At 45.6% G+C, this 24,901-nt stretch overlaps 1 protein-coding gene across 1 annotated transcript; it reads right to left on the reverse strand.

Moving 5' to 3' along the window:
- TAX1BP3 (Tax1 binding protein 3) lies at positions 1–24,883 on the reverse strand. The gene is made up of 4 exons (XM_032216492.1): positions 24,729–24,883; positions 7,538–7,657; positions 5,519–5,596; positions 1–1,487 (listed from the first exon to the last, which is right to left on the reverse strand). Exons 1-4 carry the CDS (start codon positions 24,765–24,767, stop codon positions 1,338–1,340), a joined length of 387 nt encoding a protein of 128 aa, XP_032072383.1. The 5' UTR covers positions 24,768–24,883; the 3' UTR covers positions 1–1,337.
- Positions 24,884–24,901: the final 18 nt, after the last annotated feature.

Below are 24,901 nucleotides of genomic sequence, written 5' to 3' on the forward strand. Positions count from 1 at the left end.
TCAGAAGTCCAGCTTGGTTTTATTATGTGTAAAACGATCTACAGCAGCCCGTTGGTAGCTTTAGCCTCCGAACTAAATCGATGCGATCCGGCAATACAAAAAAAAACTCCGCAAGGCTTTGTCCCAAAAAACCCAACAACCATCTTCGCCATTTCTGCTACGAAACAGCAAACCACAGGTATAAGAAACAGGTCGAAGGGTTGTGACACATTTTCCTTACAAGACAGGCCGAGATTAAGGGCCTGGAAATTAAAACAAGTCAAAATAGCAGTCATCACCCATCATCTTCTTTTAATGACCCCATAATCCCCTGCGGAGTGGAGTCTGGGCAACCGAATGGAGCTATCAGAGTGCTTACTGGCCAGATGCCTTTCCTGACGCCAGTGCCGAGTTTTGTTCAGCAGATACATTCTCATTGTGCCCAGAGAGAAATACCTGACTCTACCTAGGATCGAACTCACAGCCTCCTGATTGTGAGGCGAGAGGCCCACCTCTAGGCCGCCACGCCACTCATGAGTCAAAAGGGCAGTAATATACTAAAATAAATTAGTGATACAAATGCTGGAAGGGAGGTTATTTACAAGACGTAGAAAAAAGGCCTTCGGGGGGAAAAAATTTGGCACAATTTCTTGGAAATTGGAAGTTAACTTTGGAAAAGTCGAGAGAGACCCGCTCGAGGGTGCAAACCACAGCCTTCCGACACAACGGGAGTCGCTAACGTCGGCCCGTTTCCAACCGATCGTGGTTAACAGGAATTCTGGACGAGCGGGAAGGCCGTGAAAACGAAGGGTTAAGGCCACTGAGGGAAACCATTTTCAAAGGCCCGTCTATCATGGCTTCTCGGCGTTACTGAAGAGACCAGCCAACGGTTGGATGCCTCTTAACACAACCCCGTGCGGGATTCTACATATCGGCAGTAAAAAAAAAAAACTTTGGTCTGGATAAGAGGACTGCAAGAAGCTCATTAGGAGGCCATCTTGTCCCTCAAGATGGCTGCCTCACAAAAAAAAAACGGAAATTTAAGAACGGATTCATCCACTGGAGAATTTGTGGGAGAAAAGCTCTTGGGCGACCCCCAGTGGATCAGAAAAAAAGCGATTCCCTCATTTGCGGTTTGGTGCCCACCGTCTTCGATCCAGTGGGCATCAAACTGCCCCCCCTCCCTCCCCCAGGTGCCCTCTCCGTGAAGATCCCCGCTGGGACAGAGTCATTTTTGCATAGGTGTGTCAGGAGATGTCTTGTCTTCTTTTTCTTTTAAAGTTTCTCAGGTCAACGGGTGATAGAGCTGTGGTCCAACATCTCTCCGCTGTCTCCCGAAGACCGCCATTCGTCCCCGCTCAGTGGCAGGGCTGGGACAGCATGGACTGCTGGACAGCTTTCTGAAGTGAGTGTCTGGTCACCAGAAGCCGGACAACTTCCTCGTTCCGCTTGGTCAACCGTTTGCGGGCTTGGTCGTGAGTCACCATCGTCATATCCCAGCCATTCACCTGCCAAGAAAATTCAGAGCGATTTTACGGGAAGTGTCAAGATCAAACTTGGGTATTTTAACGGTCACACATCTGGCTCTTTCCAACCCGCACAAATTGCTTTTATTTTGAAATCCCAATGGTGCTTTTTAAAAAAAAAATATTTATTTTTGTTACACAATAAAAATTCTTTTGTGAACAGAGCGTTGTCTGAATTCCCCCCTTTAACATTCCCACCAAAAAAAACATAATTCGTTTTACATTATATTTCCAATTTTAGCGGTATTACTTTTCTATCCTCCAATTTCTAGTTTTTAACATGTCCGTAGTTTTTTCTTCCTCTTTAAAAATAAACAATTTATCATTTCCATCCATTTTCCATTAACAATATGAACCTTCAAGTTTCAAACTTCCAAGTTTTATATAATCAACGTAACATAATTATTTATCAGCTTTAAGGTTCTTAAAATAATTCCCACACATTCTAATGAAAACATATTTTTTACCTTGCTAACAATCTCTCTTTCTACTGGACCATATCAGTCTACTATTCTCCCTATTTCTAAATTTTCTTTTTCTTCTTTTTATGTGTCTTATATCTTTTCTTTATATCGATTTTTTGAGTATCTCTCCCCCAAGTTTCTCTTTCCCATTTCCCTTTATTTCTCTCCTTATTTTTGGCTAATTTCTTTTTCGGATGACTGTTTTTCTTCTCTGCTCTGTGTCTTTACCCCATTGAGTTTTATGGTGCTTTTTTCCCCCAAGAGGCAAGTGGACTTTCTGGTTTTTCTTTGGACACATTTTGCTTCTGTAGGAAGTTCTCATCCAGCCCTTTCCCAGAAAAAATGAAATATCCTAGGAAATATTGAAAAGGCAGAATATTTCTCTGGATGTGAAAAAAGGAAGAAACGTGTTTTAAAAGACAGAATAGCTGCCTGCAGCTTCCTGCCCATCCCCCTTTGTCGATGAGCCATTAAAGCCTGAGCTAGTCCACTTTGCATAATAAAGACTTCTCCCCTTCAGCTCCAGAGTGATGGGATTAAGGCATGATAATACTGGCCCTTTTTATCCAACTCGCCACATGGCATCTGAGAACTCAACCAAACCTGGATTCAAAACGCAGCCTAGAGAGTTGCCCCTGCATGGGCCCATGGGAGTCTGACAACCAATCAGAATACAAGATCAAAGGCGAGAGAGGGCATAAAACCATGGACTTGGCATCTCTTCCTTCCTTTTTTCCCTTCTCTTTTTCTCCACCAACATTGAAGCATGTGATCCCCTTTTCTGTTCAGGACTCAAGCCATGTGGTCCTGTCCACCATTAAAACCATCTTTCCAAGCAGCCTCCATGTCTCCAGTGTCTTTTTTCCCCACTTGGAGCCGAACCCAGAAGGACATTTCTTCCAACACTTCTCATCCTAGAAGCTTCTTCGGCTCTGACTGGATGGTGGGGAAGGGAAGGATTGATACTCCTTGCAGGCAGCTGCATGCTTTTTAGAGAGTTGTTGAGGCCACTTGGAGGTTCCTCTTCGTCCTCAGGGTCACCCGAGTTCTACAAATGGTTGTGGAGAGCTGCACGACAGAGTCCTTTCAGCAGTTCCACCCCCATTTGCACCACTCAGGTGACCCTGGAGGACACAGAGAAACCTCCAAGTGGCCTCAACGACCCTCTAAAAGGATGCAAATGACCAGCTGTCTGCAAGGAGTAGAAATCCTTCCACTCCTCACCACCTGGCCAGAACTGATGACAAGCGAAACTTCTTAAAAAACCAGAAAGTCCAGATGTTTTGCTTCTCATGCAAGAAGCTTCTTCAGCTCTGACTGGATGGTGGGGAATGGAAGGGATTTCTATTCCTTGCAGACAGCTGGTCATTTGCATCGTTTTAAAGGGCCGTTGAGGCCACTTGGAGGTTTCTCTGTGTCCTCCAAGGTCACCTGAGTGGTGCAAAAGGTTCCTGTAGTCTGCAATTTCTTTTCTCCGGAAATCCATTCTCCGTCCTATTCCCAAATTCCTGCTCCCTCCTACTCCATGGGTCTTCATCCCAAATTGTATGGCTAAAAGATTCGGTTCCACCACAAAACCGCGTTCGACTAAAGGGCGCTCGACGAAACTGCATAGCTGACGTCATCACAGCGCGACAACAATGCGGAGAAAAAAGCACGCTGTGAATGCTAAACCTAAAATTAACCCCTAAACCTAAACCTAACCCCCTAACTAATCCTAAACCTAATCCTAAACCTAACCCTTAACCTAACCCTAAACCTAACCCTAACCCTTAACCTAACCCTAAACCTAACCCTAACCCTTAACCTAACCCTAAACCTAACCCTAACCCTTAACCTAACCCTAAACCTAACCCTTACCTTAACTTGAATTGGCTTGCTTTAAAAGCGCTATTTAAAGCGCCCTTCTTTCTCCGCGCTCGCTGTTGTCGCCCTGTTGATGACATCAGCGATGCGGTTTCATCGGGCGCGCTTTAGTCGAGCGCGGTTTTGTCGTGCCACGAAAGATTCTCCACCATCCAGGTCATGGTTGTCCTAAAGGTGCTTTTTTCTAGAAGCAACTGGTTTATCTTTGAAGGCATTTCGCTTGTCATCCAAGAAGCTTCTTCAGCTCTGACTGGATGGTGGGGAATGGAAGGATTTATATTCCTTGTAGACAGCTGGTCATTTGCATCCTTTTAGAGGGTCCTTGAGGCCACTTGGAAGCTTCTCTTTGTCCTCAGATAAATGGGTCCTTCCATACCTATTTGCACTACAACGACCCCGAGGACTCAGACCAACCTCCAAGTGGCCTCAAGGACCCTCTAAAAGGATGCAAATGACCAGCTGTCTGCAAGGAGTAGAAATCCTTCCATTCCCCACCATCTGGTCAGAAAAAAAAGCCCCTTTGGGACAACTGTGGCTTGGATAACGGAGAATCTCTACAGACTTTTAGCTACGCAATTTGGGATGAAGACCCTTGGGATGGTTGTGGGAGTAGGAATGGATTTCCAGAGGGGAAAAAATTGCAGACTACAGGAACTATTTGCACCACTCAGGTGACCCTGAAGACACAGAGAAACCTCCAAGTGGCCTCAACGACCCTCTAAAAGGATGCAAATGACCAGCTGTCTGCAAGGAGTAGAAATCCCTTCCATTCCCTGTTATTCAGTCAGAGCTGAAGAAGCTTCTTGGATGTGAAGCGAAACATCTTCAAAAGAAAAAACAAGAAAGTCCTGGAAAAAGCACCTTGGGATAACCAGGACCTGGATGATGGAGAATCTATGTAGACTTTTAGCAACACGATTTGGGATGAAGACCCTTGGGATGGTTGTGGGAGTAGGAATGGATTTCCAGAGGGGAAAAAATTGCAGACTACAGGAACCATTTGCACCACTCAGGTGATCCTGAAGACACAGAGAAACTTCCAAGTGGCCTCGAGGACCCTCTAAAAAGATGCAAATGGCCAGCTGTCTGCAAGGAGTATCAATCCTTCCCTTCCCCACCATCCAGTCAGAGCTGAAGAAGTTTCTTGGATGAGAAGCAAAACGCCTTCAAAGAAGAACCAGTTGCCTCTAGGAAAAAAGCCCCGTTAGGACAATCATGGGCTGGATGATGGAGAATCTCCATAGACTTTTAGCCATACAATTTGGGACGAAGAACCATGGAGTAGGAAGGAGTAGGAATTTGGGAATAGGACGAAGAATAGATTTCCAGAGGGGGGGGGGAATTGCAGACTGCAGGAATTATTTGCACCACTCAGGTGACCCTGAGGATGCAGACAAACCTCCAAGTGGCCTCAACGGCCCTCTAAAAGGATGCAAACGACCAGCTGTCTGCAAGGAGGAGAAATCCTTCCCTTCCCCACCATCCAGTCAGAGCCGAAGAAGCTTCTGGGATGAGAAGCAAAACGTCTTCAAAAGAGAAAACAAGAAAGTCCAGTGGCCTCCTGGAAAAACAAAGCACCTTTGGGGCTCTGGAATAATAATAATAAATCTCCCATCCATTTGGCTTCAAAGACACCAAGAACGGAGGCCAAGTGTCCAGCTGTTGCTTAAACCAGGACTTTACCTGCATGATTTTATCTCCGACTTGAAGTCCAGCCATTTCTGCCGGTCCACCTTCGGTCACGCGAGTGACATAAATGCCCTGGAGAGGGGGGGAAAAAACAAGAGGTTAGGGGGGGTGGAGGGCTGTCACTGCCTGGATGAGCTCTCATGAACCCCACCCCCACCCCCCGCTGACCTTTCTCTCCGGCCATTGTTAGCCATGTAAATAGGACTACGTTGCAGGAGGTTCTGCTTTATTCATTTTATTTTTTACCTGGTTGTTATTATTTATAATAAGTAGCTCGAGATGGCGCCTTCCTCCTCCTATTTCCCCCACCACAACCAACCTTGTGAGGCGGGTTGGGGGGCTGGGAGAGTATTACTGGCCCTAAGTCACCTAGTCAGCTTTCGTGCACAAGGTGGGACTAGAACTCACCGTCTCCTGGTGATTGGCCCATAGTCACCCAGCTGGATTTCATGCCTAAGGTGGGACTAGAACTCATCATCACCTGGTGATTGGCCCAGTCCCCCAGCCAGCTTTCATGCCTAAAGCGGGAAACTAGAACTCACCATCACCAGGTGATTGGCCCATAGTCACCCAGCTGGCTTTCATGCCTAAGGTGGGACTAGAACTCACCATCACCTGGTGATTGGCCCAGTCACCCAGCCGGCTTTCATGCCTAAAGCGGGACTAGAACTCACCATCACCTGGTGATTGGCCCATAGTCACCCAGCTGGCTTTCATGCCTAAGGTGGAACTAGAACTCACCATCACCTGGTGATTGGCCCAGTCCCCCAGCCAGCTTTCATGCCTAAAGTGGGAAACTAGAACTCACTATCACCTGGTGATTGGCCCATAGTCACCCAGCTGGATTTCATGCCTAAGGTGGGACTAGAACTCACCATCACCTGGTGATTGGCCCATAGTCACCCAGCTGGCTTTCATGCCTAAAGCGGGACTAGAACTCACCATCACCTGGTGATTGGCCCAGTCACCCAGCCAGCTTTCATGCCTAAAGCGGGAAACTAGAACTCACCATCACCTGGTGATTGGCCCATAGTCACCCAGCTGGCTTTCATGCCTAAAGCGGGACTAGAACTCACCATCACCTGGTGATTGGCCCAGTCACCCAGCCAGCTTTCATGCCTAGGGTGAAACTAGAATTCACTGTCTCCTAGTGATTGACCCAAGTCACCCAGCTGGCTTTCATGCCTAGGGCAGGACTAGAGTTCACTGTTTCCTGGTGATTGGCCTTCAGTCACCCAGCTGGCTTTCATGCCTAAGGTGGGACTAGAACTCACCATCACCTGCTGACTGGCCTAAAGTCCCCCAGCCAGCCTTTATGCCTAGGGCAGGACTAGAATTCACTGTTTCCTGGTGATTGGCCCACTGTCACCCCAACTGGCTTTCATGCCTAACGTGGGACTAGAACTCACCATCCCCTGGTGATTGGCTTCTAAGAATTGCATATAAAATGAGAACAAACCAGCAGCAAAAAAATATTGGAGGAGAATAAAAAAAAACTTGCTGGAAGAGATAACTAACTAATCAACAGAGCTAAAAGCAGAATTATTTTTATAGCAATAGCAATTAGACTTATATACCGCTTCATAGGGCTTTCAGCCCTCTCTAAGCGGTTTACAGAGTCAGCATATCGCCCCCAACAACAATCCGGGTCCTCATTTTACCCACCTCGGAAGGATGGAAGGCTGAGTCAACCTTTGAGCCGGTGAGATTTGAACCACTGAACGGCAGCTAACAGTCAGCTAAAGTGGCTGCAGTACAGCACCCTAACCACTGCGCCACCTCGGCTCTTATTAGGGATAATCACAGGGAACTATGAGAAAAAAAATTCAATACTTCAGCACTGATGACGTTACGTGGTGGGGTAATGTCCGCAAGAAAACCACCAAGCTCAGAGAGAGCACCAAGGCTCCCATATTTCAACTCTTGAGCTAAAATATTGATAACAACACTTTGGAACTTGGGATAGACAACCTATCGAAGAAATACGTCAGTAAAAGAGGATTCAATGCTAACCTTGTCTGTCTTGTCCTCCGAGAAGGGATTCTGAGCCGGGTCCTGGTCGATGCCCCCTCCGATGCTGAAGCCCAGGATGAGGTTCTCGCCTTGGCGCAGTTTGTGGATTTCAACCCTTTGCTACGGAAAAAAGAAGAAGAATCCAATTGGATCACTCACGTCAGGCTCCATCACAGCTCAAAACTCAAAGCAGTATGGCCTTAGATGGGGGGGGGGGAGGGAGTTTGCAACAATGCGCAACTTTACGACTTGTGGACTTCAACTCCCAGAATTCCTCAGGCAGCTGGGGAATTTGAATCTGGCTGTGGGGTGTGTGTGTGTCAAACCACCCGGTGAAACCTTGTCAGTCTGGCCAGCAACCACGATTTTGTAAGCCTTAGTAAGACTACACCTAGAGTACTGCATCCAGTTTTGGTCACCGGACTATAAAAAAGTTGTTGAAGACTCTGGAAAGAGTGCAGAGAAGAGCAACCAGGATGATGAGGGGACTGGAGGCTAAAACATACGATGAACGGTTGCAGGAACTGGGCCTGGCTAGTCTAGGGAAGAGAAGGACCAGTGGAGACAGGAGAGCATCTTCCAATATTTGAGGGGCTGCCACAGAGAGGAGTGAGGGGTCAAGCTATTCTCCAAAACACCCGAAGGCCAGTCAAGGAATAATGGATGGAAACTGAACAAGGAGAGGAGCAACCGGAATTTATTAATTTGTAACCTTCCAAATCGGAGAGAATCTATTGGAGGAGGAAAGAGAAAAAAGGCAGTTGAGAGAGTAGAGTGGTAAGATCATACTTGGAATTCTGCTTGCAGTTTTGGTCACCACAATGTAAAAAAAGATGTGGAGACTCTAGAAAGATTGCAGAGAAGAGCAACCAGGATGATGAGGGGACTGGACATATGAACATACGATGAACGGTTGCAGGAACTGGGCCTGGCTAATCTAGGGAAGAGAAGGACCAGGGGAGACAGGAGAGCATCTTCCACCTATTTTCCAAAGAACCCGAAGGCCAGACAAGGAAGAATGGATGGAAACTGACCAAAGAGAGATTCAACTCCTAGAAATAAGGAAAAATCTTCTGACAGTGAGAACCATCAACCCATGGACACAGAAGTTGCCTTCGGAAGTTGTGGGAGCTTCATCACTGGAGGCTTTCAAGAAGAGACTGGACGGCCATCGGTCAGAAATGGTGTAAGGTCTCCTGCTTTGGTGGGGGTTGGACTAGATGACCTACAAGGTCCCTTCCAACTCTGTTAATCTGAATAAAGAGACTTTGGGAAAAGTGCAAAGAGGAGCAAAAAAAGATGATCAAAGGCCTGGAGGCTCAAACACACAACGAACGGTTGTAGGAACTGGGCATGGCTGGTCTAGGGAAGAGAAGGACCAGGGGAGACAGGATAGCAGTCTTCCAATATTTGAGGGGCTGCCATAGAGGAGGAAGGGGGTCCAAGTTATTCTCCAAGGTACCCGAAGGCCGGACAAGGAATAATGGATGGAAACTGACCAAGGAGAGATTCAACCTAGAAATAAGGAGGAATTTCCTGACAGTGAGAAACAATCAACCCATGGACACAGAAGTTGCCTTCGGAAGTTGTGGGAGCTTCGTCCTTGGAAGCTTTCAAGAAGAGACTGGACTGCCATCTGCCAGAAATGGTGTGGGGTCTCCTGCTTGGGGGGGGGTGTTGGACTAGATGACCTACAAGGTCCCTTCCAACTCTGATAATCTAAAACAAAAAAGATTTTGCTTCAACCCTTCTAGCTTTTTGGTGAAGCTTTGAAGTCTCAGCTCTTCCTCCGAGCGCTGCGAGAACATGATTAGATGCTACACATCAGAAGGTTGACTTGGTGCCAAGGTTTTTATGTTTATAATAAGCTGGGTTTTTTATAATTTTAACGCGGCTTTGAATGCCGGTTTAGCTTCAGATTGGGAGATGCTTGGGACCTGGTCCGAAGGTGGACGGCTCTTACAATACAATACAATTCGATACAATACAATAGCAGAGTTGGAAGGGACCTTGGAGGTCTTCTAGTCCAACCCCCTGCCTAGGCAGGAAACCCTACACCACTTCAGACAAATGGCTATCCAGCATCTTCTTTTTTTCTTTTGAAATATTTTTTTATTTCCATTTTCATAACATACAATCACGTGTATACTATATATAACCAGTATCATATAGTATTAAATAATAATTACATCAGATCCTCTTGTCAACAATGCCCAGAAAAATAAAAACCCATTATAGCTCTTCTGCTCTCCATTCACCTCTTTCTTCTGCCTCTCTCCAACTTCCTATCTTCCCTCTATCATCCTTTCCTACTCTACTTCCCCTTCCTTTCTCCTTCTCCTCTCTCTTCATTCCACTCCTCCCTATCCTCCTCATCTTCCCACCTTACCCTCTCTCCTATCCCTCTCTTCCCACCTTTCTTCTCCCTTCTGTTTCCCACTCCTCCTCTCATTGGTGTATTTCCGCTTTATATCAATATACTTAACATATCCTAGTTTTAAAGAAATAATAATAATAATAATAATAGTAATGAAAATATAAGAGAAGACAGTATACATGTGGAGTCAAATTATATTAAAATCTAACACGTCTCGTCAAACCTGATATATATCCCTCCCTCCCACCCTCCCCCCCAACCCCCCCAGCCTTCCCTCCCCCGACTTCCCAGGACCCATACACGGTATAGATTTTTAACAAAAAGTCTAAAATATGTTGGAAAAAAAGAATAAAAAAAATTGATAACATCTTTACATTGAACTTAGCTCCTCCTTGCAAAGCTAACTTTTAACAGTTTAAATCATTCCTGATCTTAATCATAAGCTATCTGGAATTTCTTAGCCCCGTATTTATTTTGTATATAATCAATCCATTTTTTTCCAGTCTCGTTTATATCTCTCGTTTGAGTAAGTCCTTAAGATATGCAGATATTTTAGCCATCTCGGCTAAATTTATGACTTTCAATGTCCATTCTTGAATTATAGGCAAGTCTTCCTTCTTCCAGTGTTGCGCCACCAACAATCTTGCTGCAGTTATTAGGTGTAACATCTTCTTAAAGACTTCCAGCATTGGGGCATTCACAACTTCTGGAAACAAGCTGTTCCAGGTGGAGCTTCGCTAGCAGCGGTGGCTCTTCTGTCCCGAGGACCGGCCCATAGATTTCCACTGCTCTCCTCTCCTCTCTGCCTTCTGTCAGGCACTGGAGCCAACTGTTCCTCCTCTTCCTCATCAGCCACCTCCAGACCTGGGGGCTGTTGACTCTCCATCTGGGGGCTGACGGACAGCCCAGGCTCCCCCCCCGTCTGTCTGTCTGTCTGTCTCTCTCTCTGCCAGCTCCATTCCCTCCTCCCGCTCGGACCTCCCGGGTTGCCTCGATGCTGTCCCTGACTCCCACGCCTCGTCCTCCTCCTCTGATTTGGGTGGTGGGGGGACCGGCAGCCAACAGGCACACAACACTGGGACACTGTGTGGAATTCTAACAATGCAGGGTTTTTTGCTTTATTTTCCCCCTCTTCTCTTTTCAGAAGATGGTTTTCTCCCTCCGCCCCCCTCCCGCGAAGGCACCAGCGTCCATTAAGAAGAAACAAGGACCCATTGTTGTGTTTCCTCCCCAGAGGCTCAAAACAGATGATGATCTCATTAAAAAGAACGATAAAAAGCAGACAAAAGCAAGAAAGAGGACCGGGGGTCCTGCCAGCGGAGACCGCCGGCTGGCAAAATTGGAAGCCTCTGAAAACAAGAACCAACCAGGAATCCTGCGGGATTTTGCCGACAGATGGCAGCCAGAAGGGGCCTGGCAACGCACGCCTTCCACCATGCCAGTTTTCCTCTCGTTTTGAAGTACGTGTGCTTTCTTTTTTCTTTTTTTTTCCGGAGAATGAAAAAAGCTGGAAGGGGTTTCTCTTGGAACTCCAAGGCTGTGGGGGAAGTTCTGAAGTTTCGGGGTGTCCAGAACCCTGCAAAATTGCTCGTCTTGAAGTACAAGACTTAAGATTCGTGATAGAATTGACTAGAATATGGGGTAGAATGTAGACTAGATTAGACTGGAGAATAGAATAGAAATAACTAGAGTAGAACAGAAATAATAGAACAGAAATTAGAATTAATAGAATAGAAATAAGAGAAGAATAGACTAAAGAGTAGAATAGAATTAGAGTAGAACAGAAAAGAATTAGAATCGAACAGAATAAAAATAAAATAGAATAGAAACGAACAGAATTAGAATAAAATAAGAATTAAACAGAATTCAAATTGGCATTAGAATAGAGAATAGAATATGAATAAGAATAGAATAAGAATAATAAGAATAAAATAGAATAGAATTGGAATCGAACAGAATTAGAATAAAATAAGAATTAAACAGAATTCAAATTGGCATTAGCATTAGAATAGAATAGAGAATAGAATATGAATAAGAATAGAATAAGAATAGAATAGAATTGGAATCGAACAGAATTAGAATAAAATAAGAATTAAACAGAATTCAAATTGGCATTAGCATTAGAATAGAATAGAGAATAGAATATGAATAAGAATAGAATAAGAATAATAAGAATGAAAGAATAGCATTGGAATTGAACAAGTAGAATAAAATAAGAATTAAACAGAATTCAAATTGGCATTAGCATTAGAATAGATTAGAGAATAGAATTTGAATAAGAATAGAATAAGAATAATAAGAATAAAATAGAATAGAATTGGAATCGAACAGAATTAGAATAAAATAAGAATTAAACAGAATTCAAATTTGCATTAGCATTAGAATAGAATAGAGAATAGAATATGAATAAGAATAGAATAAGAATAATAAGAATGAAAGAATAGAATTGGAATCAAACAAGTAGAATAAAATAAGAATTAAACAGAATTCAAATTGGCATTAGCATTAGAATAGATTAGAGAATAGAATATGAATAAGAATAGAATAAGAATAATAATAATAAAATAAATAGAAATGGAATCAAACAGAATTAGAATAAAATAAGAAACAGAATTCAAATTGGCATTAGCATTAGAATAGAGAATAGAATATGAATAAGAATAGAATAAGAATAAGAATAAAATACAATAGAATTGGAATCAAACAGAATTAGAATAAAATAAGAATTAAACAGAATTCAAATTGGCATTAGCATTAGAATAGAGAATAGAATATGAATAAGAATAGAATAAGAATAAGAATAAAATAGAATAGAATTGGAATCGAACAGAATTAGAATAAAATAAGAATTATAAAGAATTAAAATTAGCACAGAATAGAATAGAATACTGGAGAGGATAGGATAGGATAGGATAGAACAGGAACAGGAATGGAATTAAATGGAATAGATTTCGAATAGGATAGGATAGAAGGTAAATCCTTCACTTACAGTTCATTTAATGACTGTTCAAAGTTACGGCATCCCTGAAAAAAGTGACTTATGACCGTTTGTCATACTCATGACGGTTGCAATGTTCCCTTAGCCGCGTGATCCAAATTCAAACGCTTGGCAACTGGTTGATATTTATAAGTTGCTGTGTCCCACGGACACACGATTTTCTTCTGCGACCTTCTGACAAGCAAAGTCAATGGGGAAGCCAGATTCACTTAACAATCATGTTATTAACAACTAAAGTGATTCCCTTAACAGCTAGGGCAGGAAAGGTCATAAAACAGGGCAAAACTCTCACTTAACAAATGTTTCACTTAGCAACATAAACTTTGGGCTCAGTTGCGGTCGTAAAGTTGAGGACTACCTGTAGAATAGAACAGAACCGGGCAAAACAGTTTTATTTGGCCAAGTGTGCTTAGATGCACGAGGAACTTTTTCTCCAGGGTTGTGGGAGAAATACTCTCTTTTAAAAAGTCTGGGCAGTGATGATCTCTTTAGAACTTTAGTGGCTCACCCTGTAAGATAAGTCAAGTCCTTTCTATCTTTAGCGACCTTATCAAGAAGTTGGAGGCTGCAAAAGGTTAAATTTAACAAACAAGTTTAGAGGGTGAGACCCAGCTTTTGCCCTTTGACTATATTGCAGTTTTTCAAACTTGACAACTTTAAGGTGGGTAGACTTCCACTCCCAGAATCCCCCAGCCAGAATGCTTTAAGAGGGATGGACTTCCACTCCCATAATCCCCCAGTCAGCATCCTTTAAGAGGGGTAGACTTCCACTCCCAGAATCCCCCAGCCAGAATGCTTTAAGAGGGATGGACTTCCACTCCCAGAATCCCCCAGTCAGCATCCTTTAAGAGGGGTAGACTTCCACTCCCAGAATCCCCCAGCCAGAATGCTTTAAGAGGGATGGACTTCCACTCCCAGAATCCCCCAGCCAGCATGCTTTAAGAGGGGTGGGCTTCCACTCCCAGAATCCCCCAGCCAGCATGCTTTAAGAGGGGTGGGCTTCCACTCCCAGAATCCCCCAGCCAGCATGCTTTAAGAGGGGTGGGCTTCCACTCCCAGAATCCCCCAGCCAGCATGCTTTAAGAGGGGTGGGCTTCACTTCCCAGAATTCCCCAGCCAGCATGCTTTACGTGGGGTGGGCTTCCACTCCCAGAATTCCCCAGCCAGCCTGCTTTAAGAGGGGTGGGCTTCCACTCCCAGAATTCCCCAGCCAGCATGCTTTAAGATTGGTAATTTCCACTCCCAGAATTCCACAGTCAGCATGCTTTAAGATTGGTAATTTCCACTCCCAGAATTCCCCAGCCAGCCTGCTTTAAGAGGGGTGGACTTCCACTCCCAGAATTCCCCAGTCAGCATGCTTTAAGATTGGTAATTTCCACTCCCAGAATCCCCCAGCCAGCCTGCTTTAAGAGGGATGGACTTCCACTCCCAGAATCCCCCAGCCAGCATGCTTTAAGAGGGATGGACTTCCACTCCCAGAATCCCCCAGCCAGCATGCTTTAAGAGGGGTGGGCTTCCACTCCCAGAATCCCCCAGCCAGCATGCTTTAAGAGGGGTGGGCTTCCACTCCCAGAATCCCCCAGCCAGCATGCTTTAAGAGGGGTGGGCTTCACTTCCCAGAATTCCCCAGCCAGCATGCTTTACGTGGGGTGGGCTTCCACTCCCAGAATTCCCCAGCCAGCCTGCTTTAAGAGGGGTGGGCTTCCACTCCCAGAATTCCCCAGCCAGCATGCTTTAAGATTGGTAATTTCCACTCCCAGAATTCCACAGTCAGCATGCTTTAAGATTGGTAATTTCCACTCCCAGAATTCCCCAGCCAGCCTGCTTTAAGAGGGGTGGACTTCCACTCCCAGAATTCCCCAGTCAGCATGCTTTAAGATTGGTAATTTCCACTCCCAGAATCCCCCAGCCAGCCTGCTTTAAGAGGGATGGACTTCCACTCCCAGAATCCCCCAGCCAGCATGCTTTAAGAGGGATGGACTTCCACTCCCAGAATCCCCCAGCCAGCATGCTTTAAGAGGGGTGGGCTTCACTTACCAGAATTCCCCAGCCAGCCTGCTTTAAGAGGGGTGGGCTTCCACTCCCAGAATCCCCCAGCCAGCATCCTTTAAGAGGGATGCACTTCCACTCCCAGAATTCCCCAGCCAGCACACTTCAATTCTGGGAATTGAAGTCCTCCCATCTTAAAAGTTGCCAAGTTTGAAAAACATTGCTCTCATATCTTTAATACTCTTCTGCAATAGTCCTATTTTGTGGCCAGGATCCAACCTTCTCTCTGCTTCTCCTTCTTCAGTGAGGAGATAAGGGACAATGTCACATTGAAATTCTTGGCCTTGGACCACAAATGGTGAGATTTAAACCTCTACTTGGCCAAGAATGCTTGCCGGGGGGGGGGGGGGGGGCACTTGATCTAAACCAGACCTGGATATTTTACGCCATTCATGGTCCATCTGTGGCCTTACTCCCACGTCGGCCCCTGTTCTTTAGCTGTTCCCTTCCTCTGGCACTTCTGTGCATGTACACACTGGGAACAGGCTCCAGCTGTTCTTCTGCCTCACTGATGTCTGACTCCGAAGGCAGCTGATAACTGTCGGTCGGCCCTGGCCCCCTCTCTGCCTCTGACACAGAGCCCTCATCAGAGCCTCCCCCAGACTCCAGGACTGGCCCATCTTCCTCCCCAACCCTCCTCACTGTCTGCCACCAGCTCCACTGACGAGCCACAACACTCTTAGGAGTAAAAGTACCCATACATCTCGAAAATCTGCAGGTGCAAAGTTGTATTTATTTCCTCCTCAAATTTGTAAGAGAGAGGGCGCTGGCAAACTCAACTGAAAAAGAGATTATAAATGTAATCGCCGAGGAAATGTTTAACCGGATCATTTTAGAAGTTTCAATTCCCTGCAGGGAACGGGAGTTTTTCTGACTTTTTTTTTTAATGGGTGCTGATTTTTACAGTTTCGAGCAGCTGGCAAAGGGGTTTTTTTCCTCTCTTTGTACTCTGTGTGTATTTATTAAACGTTAAATTTGTACCCTGTGACTATCATTAAGTGTTGTACCTTATGATTCTTAAGTCTTATGACGAATGTGTCTTGACTTTTTATGCACACTGAGAGCTTATGCACAAAGACAAATTCCTTGTGTGTCCAATCACACTTAGCCAATAAAGAACTGAATTGAATTCTATTCTGGTCTGTTAAGACTTCAACATTCCCTCTAGCAAAATAACCAATTTAGTCTGACTCTAATAGTTTTTAATAAATTAATAAAACCACCCATTTACCAAACTAATGAATTTGAGTTGAGCCTCTCCTTAACAACTCTTATTCAATAAATCAATCTATCAATCAATCTATATCTATCTATCTATCTATCTATCTATCTATCTATCTATCTATCTATCTATCTTATATATCTATTGCTTGTGTATCATCTATCTATTCATCCATCCATCCATCCACCTGATCTATCTATCTATCTATCTATCTATCTATCTATCTATCTATCTATCTATCTATCTATCTATCTATTTATCTCTAGTTCTCTGTGTCTGTATCTATATCTATCTCTCAGTATCTATCATCTATCTATCTCTCTATCTCTCTATCTATCTATTGCTCTCTGTGTATCATCTATCTATTCATCTATTCATCCATCCATCCATCCATCCATCTATCTCTAGTTCTCTGTGTCTGTATCTATATCTATCTCTCAGTATCTCTCAGTATCTCTCAGTATCTCTCAGTATCTCTCAGTATCTATCTATCTATCTATCTATCTATCTATCTATCTATCTATCTATCTATCTATCTATCTATCTATCTATCTATCTATCTATCTATGCCCCTAATGCTCTTTGGAGTATGTGTTCTGTTAAGATACAGCCTGTTGTGCCTTAAAATGGCTTTACCATAGTGCCTTAAAATGGCTTCTACTGTACAGCACAGTGGAGTCGCCATGGTAATGGCTTCACAGTACTCCACAAAGGGGCTCGCTCAGATAAGAAGTGAAATCCAACATTAAAAATTACATTTGCTCCGGATATTTTCAACAACAGTGGGGTTTTTTCCTGTTTGATACAGAATTAGGATAAATAAATACTCAGGCAACACCCGGATTATCAACTAGTAAATAAATAAAACCACCCATATATCAAGATAACCACTTTGGGCTGATTCTGTCCTTAATTGTTCTTAATAAATAAATTAATAAAAACCACCCCAAAATAACCAATTTGGGCACAGCCCCTAAGACCTCTTCCCGGAATTTGCCAGCCGAGCTGGTTTTTACAAGCTGGATTTCCCCCCACCCCTTTTAAATGCCAATCCTCTCCGTTACAACTAGCAAATCATTTTCGAAAGTTTTAATCCCGGTGGTAAGAAATCAATGCTCGTGCCCGGGCAAGGTTTTGGCGCGAGTGGCAACATTAGACCGGTGAGCTAAGCCCCCAAAAGCATGATTCACTCCCTTCTTGGAAGAAAACATTTGTTAATAGGATGCTGTCTGCAGAAAAACAAACCTCAATGAACTTTGTCTGGGCTACGCATAACTCATACGTGATAAAAGTCCCTCCATCCCATGATTGTGACACGTTCCACGCCTCCCAGCTATTGCGCAAAGCAAAACCAGACGTCCCCGGAGGAGATTTGAAAGAGGAATCGGGTTCAAAGTGATCTAATTCTCGATGACGAGAAGGAAGCTAAGATTTGGATTGCGGGGCAGGCAAACTCCAGGTTAAAATACAGGATTTTAAAAGAAACTCAAGTGAAACCAATGGGGGATATGGAGTAGTACTAGTACCGTGTTTTCCCCAAAATAAGGCAGGGTCTTATTTTCTTTTGACCCCCAAAATAAGCGCTTGGCCTTATTTTCGGGGAGGCCTTATTATTTTTGAGGTGCAGGAGGTGGTGAGCGTGGTCCCCTCATGGCTGCTGCTGTGTTGCAATATTTTCATGGAGGCCAGGTAGGTAGGTAAAAGGTAGATGGATGGATGGATGGTTAGGTAGATAAATAAATGATAGATAGATGGATGATTAGGTAGTTAGGTAAGTAAAGATAGATAGCTAGATAGCTAGATAGATGGGTGGGTGGGTGGGTGGATGGTTAGGTAGTTAGATAAATAAATGATAGATAGATAGATAGATAGATAGATAGATAGATAGATAGATAGATAGATAGACAGACAGACAGACAGATGGATGATTAGGTAGGTAGGTAGGTAAATGATAGATAGGTAGATGGATGGATGGATGGTTAGGTAGTTAGATAAATAAATGATAGATAGATAGATAGATAGATAGATAGATAGATAGATAGATAGGTGGATGATTAGATAGGTAGGTAAGTAAATGATAGATGGATGGATGGATGGATGGATGGATGATTAGGTAGGTAGGTAAGTAAATGATAGATAGATAGATAGATAGATAAGGTAGGTAAAATATAGATAGGTGGATGGATGGATGGATGGATGGTTAGGTAGTTAGATAAATAAATGATAGATAGATAGATAGATAGATAGATAGATGATAAGATGATTAGGTAGGTAGGTAAGCAAATGATAGATAGATGGATGGATGGATGGATGATTAGGTAGGTAGGTAAGTAAAAGATAGATAGATAGATAGATAGATAGATAGATAGATAAGGTAGGTAAAATATAGATAGGTGGATGGATGGATAACATGTTTCCCCGAAAATAAGGCAGGGTCTTATTTTCTTTTGACCCCTGAAATAAGTGCCTGGCCTTATTTTCGGGGGCGCCTTATTATATTTGAGGTGCAGGAGGCGGTGAACGTGGTCCCCTCATGGCTGCTGCGGTGTTGCAATATTTTCGGGGAGGGCTTATTTTAGAGGATGAGCTCAAAAGCCCGATTGGGCTTATTATCCGGGGAGGTCTTATTTTTGGGGAAACAGGGTAGATTTCAGGGAGAGGAAGTACGTCCTAACCCCCCCCACCTCAAAAAAAAAAAAAAACACCCCTAAGGAAGAAATACTTTACTTATCAGGACAAAATTTCCATTGCTAAGAGAGTTGCTAAGTGAGTTTTGCCCCATTTTACGACCTTGCTTGCCACCGTTCTTAAGGGAATCACTGCAGTCGATACGTTAGCTGTTCTGACCGAGGTTTCCCGAGAGCCTGAAGCAAATTCCTGGTCCTGACAAAAATCCTTTTTATGAATTGACTGTGAATTCTGCTCCTTCACATCCAGCAAAGTCTTTCCAGGGAGGATTTACAGTCACAGACCTTATCTGGCTTGGAGAGCTGCCAGGCCGAAATCTGCAGAACTTGGCAAGGAGTCTCGGAGAGTCACAAACCAATTAAGCGAACTGATTGTCCTGCAAACTCCACTCCCCTTTCTCCCCTCCTTTATTTCCTCTGGGAGGGGCCATTCATCGTCCACCTGTGTCCTTACTCCCAAGTCGACCCCAGTTCTTTAGCTGTTCCCTTCCTCTGGCCACTCTGCACATGCGCACACTGGGAACAGGCTCCAGCTGTTCTTCTGCCCCACTGATGTCTGACTCCGAAGGCAGCTGATAACTGTCGGACGGCCCTGGCCCCCTCTCTGCCTCCCACACGGAGCCCTCGTCCGAGCCTCCCCCAGACTCCAGGACTGGTCCAGGTTCCTCCCCAACCTCCTCACTGTCCGACTCTGCAGCTAGGACTGCTGGCTGGTCATAACATTAGCAACACGGACATTAAGTGAATCCAGATTCCCCATCAACTTTGCTTGTCGGAAAGTCACAAAAGGGGATCGTGTGAACCGGCCCGGGGGCCACCGCGACCGTCGTAAATAGGAACCAGTTGCCAAGCCTCTGAATGTTGATCACGCAACCATAAGGATTAACAGATTAACAGAGTTTGGAAGGGACCTTCCAGGTCATCTAGTCCAGCCCCCCGCCCGAACAGAAGACAGTCGCCACGGTGGAAAAACCAGTCCAAACTCCCATTTTTCAGTGCTGTTGACCGATCATTAAACCGTCGTGAATCGAGGATTAGCTGTATATGACCCCCCCCCCTCTTTTCCTTCTAGCCTTCGCTTTTGGAGAAGGTTCCCAGAAAGGGGCTTTTCAAAAAGAACCGAAGAAGCTTCGGGAGTTGAAAAGCGAAACATTTTCAAAGGAAAAAAAAGTGCATTTGTCTTTCGAAAAGCGCATTTGATCTGGAGGAGGGAGAATCTCCCCGGAGGTTTCGCAAGAAGGGGTTTCTTTCCAAGCGATTGCAACTTGGGAACGGCGAGATTGCAGGAGTCGGGAGGTTTTTAAGAATAGCTGGTCAGACGCCTCTGGAGGATTAGATTAGATTAACAGAGTGGGAAGGGATCGTGGAGGTCATCTAGCCCAACCTCACCACCCAAGCTGGAGATCCCCCAACACCATTTCCGACAAGATGGCAGTCCAGTCTCTTCTTGAAAACCTCCAGTGGGAGGGAGGGAAGGAAGGATAGCAGAATAACAGAGTGGAAGGGACTTTGAGGGTCATCTAGCCCAACCCCACCACCCAAGCTGGAGACCCTACTACACCATTTCTGACAGATGGCAGTCCAGTCTCTTCTTGAAAACCTCCAGTGGGAGGGAGGGAAGGAAGGATAGCAGAATAACAGAGTGGAAGGGACTTTGAGGGTCATCTAGCCCAACCCCACCACCCAAGCAGGAAACCCTACTACACCATTCCCGACAAGATGGCAGTCCAGTCTCTTCTTGAAAACCTCCAGTGGGAGGGAGGGAAGGAAGGACAGCAGAATAACAGAGTGGAAGGGACTTTGAAGGTCATCTAGTCTAACCCCACCACCCAAGCAGGAGACCCTACTACACCATTTCCGACAGATGGCAGTCCAGTCTCTTCTTGAAAACCTCCAGTGGGAGGGAGGGAAGGAAGGACAGCAGAATAACAGAGTGGAAGGGACTTTGAAGGTCATCTAGTCTAACCCCACCACCCAAGCAGGAGACCCTACTACACCATTTCCGACAGATGGCAGTCCAGTCTCTTCTTGAAAACCTCCAGTGGGAGGGAGGGAAGGAAGGACAGCAGAATAACAGAGTGGAAGGGACTTTGAAGGTGATCTAGCCCAACCCCACCACCCAAGCTGGAGACCCTACTACACCATTTCCGACAAGATGGCAGTCCAGTCTCTTCTTGAAAGCCTCCAGTGGGGGGAAGGGCAGGTAGCAAAGACCGCTAGCAGAATAACAGAGTGGAAGGGACTTTGGAGGTCATCTAGCCCAACCCCCTGCCCAAGCAGGAAACCCCACACCATTTCTGACATTTCTGATTCCCAGTTACCTTTAACCCCATCGTACTGGGAATTTAAGACGTGTAAGACGCCAGTGCAAAGCACCTCAAGGCAGGGGAGCGGCTAAGATGAGGCGGGGTCTTCAGAGAAGAGGCTGAAGCTCCATAGAGGTTCTCCATCATCATCCAGGTCATGGTTGTCCCGGAGGGGCTTATTCTGGAGGCAACTGGACCTCCTGGTTTTTCTTCGAAGACGTTTCGCTTCTCATCCAAGAAGCTTCTTCAGCTCTGAGTGGATGGCGGGGAATGGAAGGATTTATACTCCTTGCAGACAGCTGGCCATTTATAATAAATGCTTCCATTCCCCTCCACCATCCAGTCAGCAAAGCTGAAGAAGCTTCTTGGATGAGAAGCGAAATGTCCGTGGCACGACAAAACCGCGGTCCACTAAAGCGCGCCCGATTAAAGCGCGTCGCTGACGTCATCAGCAGCGCGAACAACAGCGACCGCGGAGAAAAAAGGGCGCTTTAAAAAGCGCATTTGAAAGCAAGCCGATTCAAGTTAAGGTAAGGGTTAGATTTAGGGTTAGAGTTAGGGTTAGGTTAAGGGTTAGGTTTAGGGTTAGAGTTAGGGTTAGGTTAAGGGTTAGGGTTAGGTTTAGAGTTAGGGTTAGGTTAAGGGTTAGGTTTAGGGTTAGAGTTAGGGTTAGGTTAAGGGTTAGGGTTAGAGTTAGGGTTAGGTTAAGGGTTAGGGTTAGAGTTAGGGTTAGGTTAAGGGTTAGGTTTAGGGTTAGAGTTAGGGTTAGGTTAAGGGTTAGGGTTAGGTTTAGAGTTAGGGTTAGGTTAAGGGTTAGGGTTAGGGTTAGGTTAAGGGTTAGGGTTAGAGTTAAGGTTAGGTTAAGGGTTAGGGTTAGAGTTAGAGTTAGGGTTAGGTTAAGGGTTAGGGTTAGGTTTAGAGTTAGGGTTAGGTTAAGGGTTAGGTTTAGGGTTAGAGTTAGGGTTAGGGTTAGGTTAAGGGTTAGGTTTAGAGTTAGGGTTGGGTTAAGGGTTAGGTTTAGGGTTAGAGTTAGGGTTAGGTTTAGAGTTAGGGTTAGGTTAAGGGTTAGGTTTAGGGTTAGAGTTAGGGTTAGGTTAAGGGTTAGGGTTAGAGTTAGGGTTAGGTTAAGGGTTAGGGTTAGAGTTAGGGTTAGGTTAAGGGTTAGGTTTAGAGTTAGGGTTAGGTTAAGGGTTAGGTTTAGGGTTAGAGTTAGGGTTAGGTTAAGGGTTAGGGTTAGGTTTAGAGTTAGGGTTAGGTTAAGGGTTAGGTTTAGGGTTAGAGTTAGGGTTAGGTTAAGGGTTAGGGTTAGAGTTAGGGTTAGGTTAAGGGTTAGAGTTAGGGTTAGGTTAAGGGTTAGGGTTAGGTTTAGAGTTAGGGTTAGGTTAAGGGTTAGGTTTAGGGCTAGAGTTAGGGTTAGGGTTAGGTTAAGGGTTAGGGTTAGGTTTAGAGTTAGGGTTAGGTTAAGGGTTAGGTTTAGGGTTAGAGTTAGGGTTAGGTTAAGGGTTAGGGTTAGAGTTAGGGTTAGGTTAAGGGTTAGGGTTAGGTTTAGAGTTAGGGTTAGGTTAAGGGTTAGGGTTAGAGTTAGGGTTAGGTTAAGGGTTAGGTTTAGGGTTAGAGTTAGGGTTAGGTTAAGGGTTAGGGTTAGAGTTAGGGTTAGGTTAAGGGTTAGGGTTAGAGTTAGGTTAAGGATTTGGATTAGGTTTAGCGTTAGGTTAAGGGTTAGGTTTAGGGTTAGGTTTCGGGGTTAATTTTAGCTTTAGCGCTCACAGCGTGCTTTTTTCGTCGCGCTGTGATGTCGTCAGGTACGCGGTTTCGTCGAGCGCGCTTTAGTCGAACGCGGTTTTGTGGTGGAACTGAAATGTCTTCAAAGAAAGAAAAAAAACAGAAAGTCCATTTGTCTCTTGAAGGAAAAAAAAGGACCTTTGGCCCGAGAGGCTGGAGGGGATTCAGTGGGGAGAAGAGAAGAGAGGATGGAAGGGAGGGATTGAGAGGGCTTCGGGTGAAGAAACCAGGCGACGGGAGTTCTAGCCCTGCCCTTAGGCAGGGAAGCCGGATGGGTGACTTTGGGTCAGTTGCTTTATCACAGCCCAACCCCAGCTGATAGGGTGGCTGTGGGGGGAAAGAGGAGGCAAGAAAGGGAGGGAGGAACCAGGGAGGGAGGGAGGAGAAAGCCAAAAGGGAGGGAGGGAGGAATGAAAAAGGGAGGAAAGACAACAGGAGAAAGGGAGGATAATGGAAGGGAAAGAGGGAGGGAGGAGAAAGCAAGGAAGGAATGAGCCAAGGAGAGAGGGAGGGGGAGAAAGGAAGGAGAAAAGGAGTGAGGAATGAGAAAGGAAGGGGGGGAGGAAGGGAGGGAGGAAGAACAGGAGAAAGAAAGGGAAGAGAAAGGAATGGGAAAAGAAGGGAGGAATTAGAGAGGGAGGGAGAAAGGGAGGAAGAACAGGAGAATGGAAGGGAGAGGGGGAGGAATGAATGAGAAAAGGAGGGAGGAATGAGAAAGGGAGGAAGGAAGAACAGGAGAATGGAATGGAGGGAGGAGAAAGGAATGAGCAAAGGAGAGAGGGAGGGGGGAGAAAGGAAGGAGAAAAGGAGTGAGGAATGAGAAAGGAAGGGAGGGGAGGAGGAAGGGAGGGAGGAATAACAGGAGAAAGGAGGGAGAATGGAAGGGAAGAGAAAAGAATGGGAAAAGAAGGGAGGAATGAGAAAGGGAGGGAGGGAGAAAGGGAGGAAGAACGGGAGAATGGAAGGGAGAGAGGGAGGAGGAGGAATGAATGAGAAAAGGAGGGAGGATTGAGAAAGGGAGGAAGGAAGAACAGGAGAATGGAATGGAGGGAGGAGAAAGGAATGAGAAGGGAGGGAGGAGAACAGGAGGAAAGGAAGACGAAAAGGAGGGAGTAAAAGGGGAAGGAAAGAGAAAGGGAGGGGGAGGGAGAGAGGAAGGGAGCAAGGAAGAACAGCAGAAAGGAAGGAGAATGGAAGGGAGGGAAGAATGAGAAGAGAAAAGGAAGGAGAAAAGGAGGGAGTAAAAGGAGAAGGAAGAAGAAAAGGAAGAGCGGGAGAAAGGAAGAACGGAAGGAAGAGGAGGGGAAAAGGGAAAAGGAAAAAGGAAGGGGAACGGGAGGAAAGAAAGAAAGAAAGAAAGAAAGAAAGAAAGAAAGAAAGAAAGAAAGAAAGAAAGAAAGAGAGAAGGGACTTTCTCAGCCCTTTCCAGACTTCCAACTGGACTTCCAACCCCACCAAAGGCGGGGGAGACCGGAGGCCACCGGAGAACAAAACCTGCCGCGCCGTCTTAAAACTTGCCCAGCGTCGACCACGCCCGCGCGCCAGGAAAGCGCCCTGACACGTGTCTGCGGGGTCGTGGGAACGGACTACCCGGGAAGGAGGGGAGGATTGGGACAGAGAGATTCCCCCCCTCCTCTCCTCCCCACCCGTCCCAAACCTTTGGGGACTCCCGTGCCCATCATCCCCTGCCCGTGGGGGGGGGCCCCGCGGAGGATGGGCTTTGTAGTCCGAGGGGGGGGGCGTTTCGGGCGGCGAGGAAGGAGGGCTTACCACCACGGCCGTGACGGGCTGGCCCGGGATGTAGGACATGGCTCCGGATGAAAGGAGGCTCCCGGGGAGTCGCTAAAGCCGCTTCGGTCGCTTCGCCTCCGGCGGAACAAAAGCGGAGAGAGCGGGCGCCGAGGCTCCGCCCCCCACTCCTCGCGACCACGCCCACCGCCCTG

The sequence above is a fragment of the Thamnophis elegans genome, chromosome 4, assembly GCF_009769535.1.
Source record: "Thamnophis elegans isolate rThaEle1 chromosome 4, rThaEle1.pri, whole genome shotgun sequence".
NCBI lineage: Eukaryota > Metazoa > Chordata > Lepidosauria > Squamata > Colubridae > Thamnophis > Thamnophis elegans.